The sequence below is a fragment of the Dendropsophus ebraccatus genome, chromosome 12, assembly GCF_027789765.1.
Source record: "Dendropsophus ebraccatus isolate aDenEbr1 chromosome 12, aDenEbr1.pat, whole genome shotgun sequence".
NCBI lineage: Eukaryota > Metazoa > Chordata > Amphibia > Anura > Hylidae > Dendropsophus > Dendropsophus ebraccatus.
In genome coordinates, this window is record NC_091465.1 from 71,771,291 (window position 1) to 71,782,519 (window position 11,229).

General features: G+C 42.3%; 1 protein-coding gene across 1 annotated transcript; it reads left to right on the forward strand.

Moving 5' to 3' along the window:
* The first annotated feature begins 3,659 nt into the window (after nt 1-3,659).
* Nucleotides 3,660-9,358, forward strand: LOC138768986 (C-X-C chemokine receptor type 3-like). Its single transcript, XM_069947110.1, has 2 exons — nt 3,660-3,727; nt 7,870-9,358. The coding sequence occupies exons 1-2, from the start codon at nt 3,707-3,709 to the stop codon at nt 8,935-8,937; spliced, it is 1,089 nt and encodes a 362-aa protein (XP_069803211.1). The 5' UTR covers nt 3,660-3,706; the 3' UTR covers nt 8,938-9,358.
* The last annotated feature ends 1,871 nt before the right edge of the window (nt 9,359-11,229 follow it).

Genomic DNA, 11,229 nt, shown 5'->3' on the forward strand with positions numbered 1-11,229 from the left:
GTATTTTTGAGGGTGCCCTTAAAGGAGAAGTCCGAGCTTGGATGTTTTTTTCCCAACAGCCAGAGGGGAGGTGTCTAAACAAAGCACATGTTCTTTCCTCCCCAGCTCCAGTGCTAGGGTCCTCTTTCCTCGGCCGCTTCTCGATTTGAGTGGGGACCTGGCACCTGACGTGATTGGCTGAGCAGGCCTGACACGTCACATTGTGGATTCCTGATGAGACTTAGAAGCAACTGGAAACCGGAGGAGAGGGCAGCAAACCCCAACGCTGGAGCCGGGGGGTGGGGATAGGAGCAATGTGCTTTATTTGACCACCTCCTCCCCAGCTGTTGGGAAAAAAAGTTTATGCCCGGACTTCTCCTTTAATCCAACAACCAGGTTTCTTCCTATTGCATTTGTATTATAAGGTGATGTTGTCTCAAATGATTCCCCTACAAAGATAAGCATAGACCGAAAATATTCAAACAGAATACTTCCTTAGACACTGTGAAATCTGGAGTTACAGCTGTCAGTTGGCTACATTCACACTAGGTGGCACTATTGTTTGAATGCAACAGCAGGAATACATTACCCAGAAGAATAACAAAGCTGATTGGTGGTGCCAGCCGCCAGTCAGCACATTACAATAGTCAACACCTGTGCCGATCAGCTGGGGGCGGTGAATAACTCAGGACACTTGCCAGCACGCCCCTAGCAACCAGCCAGGTTGGTCATTAAAGATGCTGCCAGCGGACGGTCGGCACTTGCAGAAAGCTGGCCGCACACCCCAGCAGTCCTGGTGGCCGAGCATGACAGATGCCTCCTTACAGGGGCATCCTCTATGTCTAGAGGAAAGAAGGTTTCATCACCAGCAAAGATAGGGATTCTTTATTGTAAGAGCAGTGAGACTATGGGACTCCGCTACATGATGCTGTCATGGCTGACTCATAAGTTCAAGGGAGGCCTGGATGCTTTTATAGAAAATATAATATTACAAGTTATGGGCGTTAGAATACAGGTGATAGGATGGTGATCTGCATTCGATATTGGAGTCGGGAAGAGAGCTTTCTTCCTGTGATGGGGCAATTGGCATCTGCCTCATGAGGGTTTTTGCCTTCCTCTGGATCAACACAGCAGATTTTAACTATATCATCATCCTCATCAACTGATGATCAATCTGATTTTAAAAAAGCTTTAAAACCCACAGACTAGGTGACGCATTCCAACTTAGAAGATTCATCCATCCATCCCTACCACAGAACACAGCAAGTAAATAACAGAACCTTTGTTTTATTTGCTAGATCAGAAGGATCTACAAAAGGAATAGAGCTCCTGCAAGGGAGAATATGCCCCGCACCCCCATACATAATACATATTAGGAATCTATCTGTTTGCTCTGTTCTCAGCATCTGACAAACCACAATGTTCCCATACTGAAATAGCTGTGGTATAGCTTTCTATTGTTTTTATACTTACAGTGCTCAATGTAGTAATAGCAGCCAAAAATAATTGTATAGCTATAGATTTATGTTCTCCAATATTTGACTGTTGCAAAACTACAGGTCCCAGTAAATTCTATGTGGCTGTCAGGACATTCTGGGAGTTGTAGTCTTGTACCAGCTATAGAAGCCTAATATGTTAGTGATGTCTGTATGCAGCAATGTATATACAAGTGGGGTGTGTGGCATGTGTTAATAGTCTAGTAGTGTGTGTGTGTGTGTGTGTGTGTGTGTGTGTGTCTGTGTGTCTGTGTGTCAACCCAGGGAGTGCATGCAAGAGAGAGAGGCCTAGTGGTAAGACCAAATAAAGAACAAGGGTTGTAGTCTTCGGCTGTCACTGTCAGGTTCACAGTGGTCATGTGGTCCATTGCTTAATAAGCTGTGTTCCACTGCACAAAAACTACGGCCGCTGTTGCCATCGGCAACAATGGCCGTAGTTTTACGTAGTGTGAACCTAGCCTTAAGACGGAGATGCAAAGTCTTTAAAAAGCTTTCAAGCAGGCTGGAGCAGACTAAAGGGTCTGAAGGAAGTTTTCCAATAAATCCACATATGTTTCTTTATCATTCCAGTAAAATTTCTCAAATCAGCCTTTACTAGTGCAATGCTCAGCTTTAGGATACACCAACTTTAGGAATAGCAAATTCAAGCTCCAGGGTGTAAATCTTCAAAAATATAAATGGCATGTAACCCATGTGTGTGCTAGATCAGACCAAAGGCCAGTAGTCTAGTCCAAGGATATGAGGACCTTGTACAACTTACCCTCCCAGGCTACTATTGTCTGTTTCCAATAGACAACCATTCTCCCAATTTTCAACATCCTGAAAATCCTGGACCAGGCCTAAGCCCCCATCCCCAGAAGTGGTTAGTGGTAAATGCAGCCTGTGTCCAATGTGCTAGTGATATATGCAGCCTGTGTCCAATGTGCTAGTGATATATGCAGCATGTGTCCAATGTGCTAGTGATATATGCATCCTGTGTTCGATGTGTCAGTGATATATGCATCCTGTGTTCGATGTGTCAGCGGTATATGCAGCATGTGCCAAGTATGTCAGTGATATATGCAGCATGTTTCCAGTGTGATAGTAGTATATGCAGCATGTGTCCAGTGTGTTACTAGTAAATGCAGCAGGTGTCCAATGTGTTACTGGTATAGGCAGCATGTGTCCAGTGTGATAGTTGTATATTCGCCCTGTGTCCAATGTGTTACTGGTATATGCAGCATGTGTCCAGTATGTTAGTGGTACATGCAGCACGTGTCCAGTGTGTTAGTGGTATATGAAGCATGTTTCCAGTGTGCTTGTGGTATATGCAGCATGTGTCCAATGTGTTAGTGATATATGCAGCATGTGTCCAATGTGTTAGTGGTATGTACAGCATGTGCCAATGTGTAAATGGTACATGCAGCACATGTACAGTGTGTTAGAGGTGTGGGCAGCATGTGTCCAAAGTGTTAGTGGTATGTACAGCATGTGTCCGATGTGTTAGTGGTATATGCAGCATGTGTCCAATGTGTTAGTGGTATATGCAGCATGTGTCCAGTATGTTAGTGGTATATGCTGCATGTGTCCAATGTGTTAGTGGTATATGCAGCATGTGTCCAGTATGTTAGTGGTATATGCTACATGTGTCCAGTGTGTTAGTGGTATATGCAGCACATGTCCAGTGTGTTAGTGGTATATGCAGTATGTGTCCAGTATGTTAGTGGTATATGCAGCATGTGTCCAGTATGTTAGTGGTATATGCAGCATGTGTCCAATGTGTTAGTGGTATATGCAGCACATGTCCAGTGTGTAAGTGGTATATGCAGTATGTGTCCAGTATGTTAGTGGTATATGCAGCATGTGCCCAATGTGTTATTTGTATATGCAGCACGTGTCCAGTTTGCTAGTGTTGTGTGTAACAAGTGTTCAATGTATTAGTGAGGCATGTGCCATATGGCATTTGTCCAGTATGTATGTGACATGTGCATATTGTGTTAGTGGTGTTTGTGTCCTCTGTCCAGTATGCTGAACAGCCTGATTCAATGTTTTGTGTATACACAGAATGATAGATTAGAAGCCCATTAAAGGCAATGGTAATGTATGCTTATTGGCACACACAGAAGGAACGTGCTTATACCCTTTATCTCCACCTCCCTGTCATATATTTTGAGTATTTCTGACTATGTGTTACTTTCAAAACCATGTTGCATTGAGGTGACTGAGAGTGAAACAAGAAGTTTCTGCTTAACATGTTCATGAGCGTTGACTTGGTGAGTAAAAAATATTTCATCTTTTTTTTAAACTACATAATAAAATTTGTGAAAATAGTAAAGGAAACCAGTAAATTCCAGAATGCATGGATTTCAGCAGGGAAATTCCAAGAATTTATCAAAATATTTCACCAGATTGTACAATAGAATTCAGTGACTTTATAGAATTTACTGAAATACATTAAACAATATAACATTGTAATTCACTAACAATAGACTGTAGAGGCTTTGTGGACTTTATATAATTGAGGAAATTAATGTGGAAATACGTTTAATTTACAAATTTAAGGGACTATTTGTTGACTGACAAATTCAATAATTTTGACCTAGAACTTTGACTTTGAACAGTGACTTTTTAACAGAATTCTGTGATTTTCATTTAAAATTCAATGAATTTATTGACTTTATTCACACAAAATTAAAAATCATTTGCATAAAGATGTGTGAGTGATTTTAACTCATCAAAGGTGTTACGGCGTGGTTTTCTTACACGGTCAGACCTATACTTAACTAATTTTCAAAATTTTGAAATTCTTAATTCAAAATTTTGAAATTTTTAAATCTCATTGGTAATCGTGAGTTCAGTATGGGAATTTATGGGAATATTTTCTACATTATATTTTAGCAACTTTGCAACCATAACAGTGGGCTGTAATATATAATAGTATACAATACCCTACCAGAGCCAACCCTTGGCTGAGTCCTTCCTGGAGGGATATCTGGCTAGTTTTGTGTTTCGTGACTCAAATGAGGCTCCAAAGGCTCTTTTTTCGCATATACATGTTTCCCAGGGAGCAATGCACCTAGGATTTCACTGCATCGAGGGCTTTAACCAGCAGCCGACAGTGTTATGTTTGGCTGGCCTCCCTGAGATCAGTGATCTGTTTCTCTTATAATACCCAGACATGACAATTTAACTGGTCCCCGCTACAGATTACGTAAATCCAAGGAATATAACGTGCTACCATTTTCTTTAAGTTTTAACAATTTTAGAACAAAAATTGGAGAAATACTACCGTAGGTTTCAATAGTACATGTAAATGGACTTTGAAGGAGTTGTACTTATAAAATAATCTGTCCCCATACCCTATCTAAGAGATCTCATTGGAAATGTCAGCATTGCTTTTTGGGAGGTATATTAAGAGGGATGGAAAGACCTAGCTTGACAGTACCCTTTCTGTAATGAAACAGGATTTGCATGGATATAAATCCATCATGTATGTGCACGTGGTAGCAATTTTATGCTATTAGATTAGAAATAATACACCAATAATTTTGCCCCCCAAAAATTTTTTGTACATTTTAACAATATAACTTTTAATAAATGTCCATGACATCATTACTGCAGGACAGGTCGGGACCTCCAAAATAGTGGTAGCACTGAAGCAGTGGGGAATTGTTTAGAACATTACTTAAAATGTGGATAACCACTGTAAGTAATATAAGCTAACCATGTGGAATTTGGGACACTTTGTTTTTTGGCTGTAACTCATGCAAGTGTGAAGGTGGAACAAGAGTTTCGTCTTGTGAATGTCATCATATCCTGTGAGGGACCTCGTTCCTCTCTGGATTTCGGTGCTTACTGCAAAGATAACATTTAGTTAGGACCAAGAAACTGTGGTTCCACACACACATGATGATGATTGCGATATGCACACCCCTTCCTTGGAAAGTGTACTTTCAAGATGTGGACATACAGGCAGGGACTACCGGGGAACAGAGGGCTTGAGGCGTCTTTTGCTCCCCAGACAGACCCTTTAAATCTCGTCCTTTTCTATGTTTAAGAGTCCAATGGGCTGTTCATACAGTTATTGACAATCATTTCTGTACTTTTATACAGGGAAGCCTGGCAATCATTGCCTGAGGTCACCCACTAGGCCCGCCCACCCCTTTCTAATGATAATGAATAAATAGGGCTAGCCTTGGGTTGGCTGGATTGGCGCTATGGGGCAGGCAGTGCTCCTAATAGTCTCACCGGACTGTGGAGCACACGACTTTTCAGCTTATCCTGCATTTCACCCCACCACTCTTACCGTTCTAACAGATCTTCCCTACCTAGAAGTGCACAGAAAACATAGGTTCCCTAGAGTAAAATTCAAAATACCTAACCTCTTAAAGCGACTATGTACCCACAATCTGACCCCCCCCCCCCCCCCAAACCCCTTGTACCTTCGGATAGCTGCTTTTAATCCAAGATCTGTCCTGGGGTCCATTCGGCAGGTAATGCAGTTATTGTCCTTAAAAAACAACTTTTAAACTTGAAGCCCGTGCCAAACGGGAGTATCTGGGCCCTAACTTTGCACCACCCCTCTGTCCCTCCTCCCCACCCTCTTCATCATTAGGAATTCTCCAGGCAGATTGCCTCCTATTACCCACCTGTGGCAGCCCGGCATATGGGCTGAATCGTTAAGCACCTGTGCAGCGTTCAGCATGGAGAAAATGTTCCAGTGGCATTTCTAATGTTGAAGAGGGTGGGGAGGAGGGACGGAGGGGGGGTGCAAAGTTAGGGCCCAGATACTTTAAGTTTAAAAGTAGTTTTTTAGGACAATAACTGCATCACCTGCTGAACGGACCCCAGGACAGATCTTGGATTAAAAGCAGCTGTCCGAAGGTACAAGTGGTTTGGGGGGTCAGATTGCGGGTACAGAGTCACTTTAATTCCCCTCAAATAATATGTCCACTTCATTTCGGTTTATGGTCTTGTAGCAATTGGACATTCTTTGTACATCCAAAGAGTTGCATTTCTATACAAAGTCATAAAAAAGTAATGCTAAAACTTTACCAGGTTCACTCATCCCTAGTAATCACCTTATTACCTTGTGAGTTTCTTGCCGTGCTTTGGATTTACAGAGAAGAACAAAACTTTAAAGAGCTACTGTCATGAAAAATAAATGTTGACATCAGGCATGAAAAAAGTTATTGATCACAGCAGGTCTTATTGCTTAGACCCACTGTAATAAGGAGATAAAGCCAATGAGAGTTTTATAGGCTCACATTGTTGGAATTGTCTGTTATAAAGATATGGCCGAGAAGTGGATCTTGCTGCTTCCATACTCTCTCTCCAGCTATTTCCTGATCTATCTCCTGATCACACTGGGTCTCAGCAGTGAGATCCGCTACGGTCAATAAATTTTGACATGTCTGATAACAATAAAAAAAATGGCCTTACCTCTATGCCTTTGTTCACAGTGTAGATTGCACTTATACAGCGTGCAAACAAAAAATGAAAAGTGCAACAGCAACCTACAGGTGCAAGTGCTTACCGCACATACTCCCCCTGGAATACATGCGATAAAAACCTGTTCTATATATATGTTAAAAAATGAGAATCTTAGCAAACTATTTGATCAAACAGAGTGTTACCACGTTAAGGTGTCCTCAGATGGTCCTACTCTAGCATTCTCACACTAGCAATGGCCTCTCCTGGGCTAATAATAAGCCTATAACTGGGAAGATAGAATAAAAATAATCTCTATTTATAGCACCCGCACCCTGGGTGGAAAGCAAGCCAACAGGAGGTAGCCACACCCCCCACATACTACAGAAGACAGCTAAAATTGACAATACCTCTATGCCTCTGTTCACACTCTGGGTTGCACGCTGCATGTGGCTAAAGTACAAACAAAAAGTGCAACAGCAACCTACTGATGCAATTACTTACCGTACCTATCCAGTTTGGACAGTAAGCAATTGAACCTGTAGGTTTCTCTTTCCCTTTTTGTTTTATGTCGGAAAACATGTCAAAAGTTATTTTTCATGTATTCCTTAACAGTGTTGCGGTAACACCCCCACTGTTTACTGCAGCGCTGCTATCATTGAAGTGAATAGGAATGGCAACCCTGTGCTACCTCTATACAATGAGCAAAGCCAAGGCTTCCATCCACTGATTATGTATGTGCTCATCCTGTAGTTATGTGAATTATGTTAAATGCCCAGAAATCACTTTTGCATTTATCCATAAATCACCCATTCTATTGGTTAAACTTCGTGTACAGTTGTCTTTTTTTTAACCTTATAATGTAACCATGTATTAATCTAATCAAGTGTGATCAGGTTCCTCACATAGAGACGTTCTATTATATGAAATAGTACTTCTAATCTGTTTCTGGTATTCTGATCATCATCTCTATTATTTCTCTTAGAATATGGCTGACTACGAAAACATGACTTTTCTAAGCCCAACCGGTTCATACGGTTCAGAATACGACGTATGTTTTTACGAGAAGAACAAGGTTTTTGACCAATTTTTTTCAGCAACCTTCTACAGCATTTTGTTCATAGCCGGAATACTGGGCAATGGGCTGGTCATATTGGTGATGTTGACCAATAAGCAGAAGATGCAGAGCACCGATGTATTCATTGTTCACCTGGCACTGGCGGATATGCTGCTGGTTTCCACTTTGCCATTTTGGGCAGCACAAGCAACCTTCGGCTGGATATTCAAAGAAGCCCTTTGTAAACTAGTCGCATCCCTTTTCAAGATCAACTTCTATGCGGGCACTTTCCTCCTCGCCTGTATCAGCGTTGACCGATATCTCTCTATTGTATATGCTGTCCAGATCTACAAGAGACACAATAAGAATCGGGTTCACTGGAGCTGTTTTGCCGTATGGACTTTGTGTGTCATCATGTGTATTCCTGATGCTATGTTTTATTCAGTCAAATATGATTCTTACATCAACATGTCCATGTGTGAACCATTGTACCCTGAGAACCACGCCACCTCCTGGAAGATGACAACGACTATATTGTTCCAAATCTTTGTCTTCTTGCTGCCTCTCATTGGCATGCTATTTTGCTACTCACATATTATAATAACTTTGCTAAGATCTCAGGGGTTTAAGAAGCAAAGAGCGATGAGGCTTATCATAGCGGTCGTGGTGACTTTCTTCTTGTGTTGGACTCCATATAATATCGTAGCTTTTTTAGATATGTTGACCTTGATGGAAATAAATAATGAATGCGACTTCAAAGTTAACATCGATGTTGCGTCAAGCGTCACATCCTGCATATGTTATTTGCATTGCTGCCTGAATCCTATTCTTTATGCTTTTATTGGAGAAAAATTTAAGAGAAACTTGTATGACATGATCGCTAAAACAAGACTTTGTCCTCGGTTTGTTGTCCACCACGTCAAGAGAAGACAGAGTTCAACAAAGTCTTTCAACTGGTCTTCATCTGGAGATACAACCATGTCAGGGATTTACTAAGGATTTGATTTATGGTTGACACCGAAGTCTGTTTTTTAGCAGATGAAAAGACAAAAAAATGTTCAAAAACAGCAGAAAATGACTATCACCAGTGTCAATGATCCAGCTTTCTATCCTTTCCCGGCTCAGTGTCAATACAACGTCATCATTTAGACTTTTCTCGGTCACTATTGTCACCATTTATGAACATTGCATTACAATGCTCTGTACATTGCTTCAGTATATCTTCCAAAATATATTGAATATACAGTAAATGACATACAGTAAATTACCAAGTGGCAAAGAGAGAAGAGAGAAGGCAATAGCTAAAAAACAAACAAACATTATAGCCTCAATAAAACTGTACTTGTCATGTCGACCCCCTGCCTGATCAGCCATAAGTTCCATAAAATGGAAGTTTGGGTCTCCTTGGATACCAACATACAATGATACCGTAATGCGTGTATCCAATGGGGGGGGGGGGGTTTGGGCGCATTGTGGTCTCATTGCATATCGGTGTCCAAGGAGTCCTGAACTTCTGGTTTAAAGGGAAACAATTACCACGTTTGTGCTAACTGGGCTCCCAGAACGGCTGCACAGACCTTGCAATCGGGTCTTCTATGGTGTCAGGGGTTCCGGGCTCCATAGGCTTAATGTCGGGTAAAGTGCTTTGCCAATTGACAGCGTTCTCTGCTGGGTTATTGACAAGCAAGTAGGCCCATTAGCCACCTTGCCTATCAATCATCCTGCTGGGCACACTGAAAGGACAGAAAGCCGTGTTCACGTCACATCCAGGATATGTTAAATGCTTCACATGTGGGAAAGCATTTTACCCGATATGAAGCCTATGGAGCCTGAAACCCCGTAACACCATAGGAGACCCAGTTGCGAGGTCTGTGCAGCCGTTCTGGGAGCCCAATCAGCACAAATCCACACACCACTGATCCGGCATGGGGCCAGCATGAGAGGAACACTTTAGGATACCAGTTTTGCATCCTAGTACAGAAGGGCATGGGGTTAGTTTCCCTTTTCACCCCTTTTACATGACCCTTTACTGAATGGCCTGATCTCATGTATGCAACAGAAGGGAGTCTTACGCAGGTCCATGCAACAAAGTAGCACAGTGTATGGGACCATTCAGGGCTAGACACCCTCTTTCAAAAGGCCCTATAGCAGCCACATTGGTTGCCTGTATATGTATACAATGTGATATCACAGATATCCAAAGTCCGTACAGGTCTATTTTGAACATAAGGTTTACACATATTTTTTATTTGATTATCAGAATTTGCAAAACTGACAAGTATTGATTCTTTTTCAGGAGATCCAGTTATTAGTTTGAGGCTATGTTCACACTGCGTATGAATCCGTCCGTAGTGCGAACCGCGAATATACGCACGTAGTTTTGGGGTTGATGCGTTCACTTGAAAGTATACGATATACGCCCGCACAGTGCACACTACGTATGAGCTTACGGCCGGATCGTATACGGCGCCGTGAAAAATGAACAAGACCATTGTTTGAGGACGGAAATGTTGAAACTCACAGCCGTGGATTTCCATGCGCTCCCGTACAAAGTACTTATTTCAGCCAAATTGAACTTGATTTTTCGATCCAAAAGGTTCTGTGTGGTTTACGGGGCTGGGCGAAGATTTCCAAGTAAATGACCTGTTTTAGATCGCTTCGAAACAAGCTAGGGAAGCATAACTGTACTACGGGCGTATGTTCGCGGTGCGTACGCATCCGGCCGCATGTCGATTTTTCCCACGCCCGTAGTTTCAGCCACACATGTACGGCGGCGTACGAACTACGGACGGAATCATACGCAGTGTGAACATAGCCTAAAAGGGGAACTCTCAGCAGGTTAGATGAATCTGATAGCTCCCTAGTGGGCATGGAACACTGAGCATGAAGGTATGTCTCTTACATTCATCCTCAGCACCGTTCCCCAGTGGCCCAGGCACCGATCCGGGCTAAGGCCCCCGTCTGGCCATCTCCTCTAATGATTATCAATGGAGGGGACCTGGCAGGGGGCAGGCCAGATGAGTGCTTGGAGCTTTGGTAGCCACTTTCGCAGTACTCCTAATGGCTTACTGGGCACAATTAACATCACAGGAATGGGGCTAAGGATAAAGGTAAGAGACATACCTTCTTCCTTGGTGCCCCTTGCCTACTTAGGAGCTATCAGCAGGTTAAATTAGTCAACTTTAAGGGCAATGCTCCCTAGGGAAAAAAAGAAAAACTGCTGTTGTAGTACCACCTATAGGTAGATATTATGTAAGTCAAAGTCCAACTCTTCAAAGAGTCTTAGCC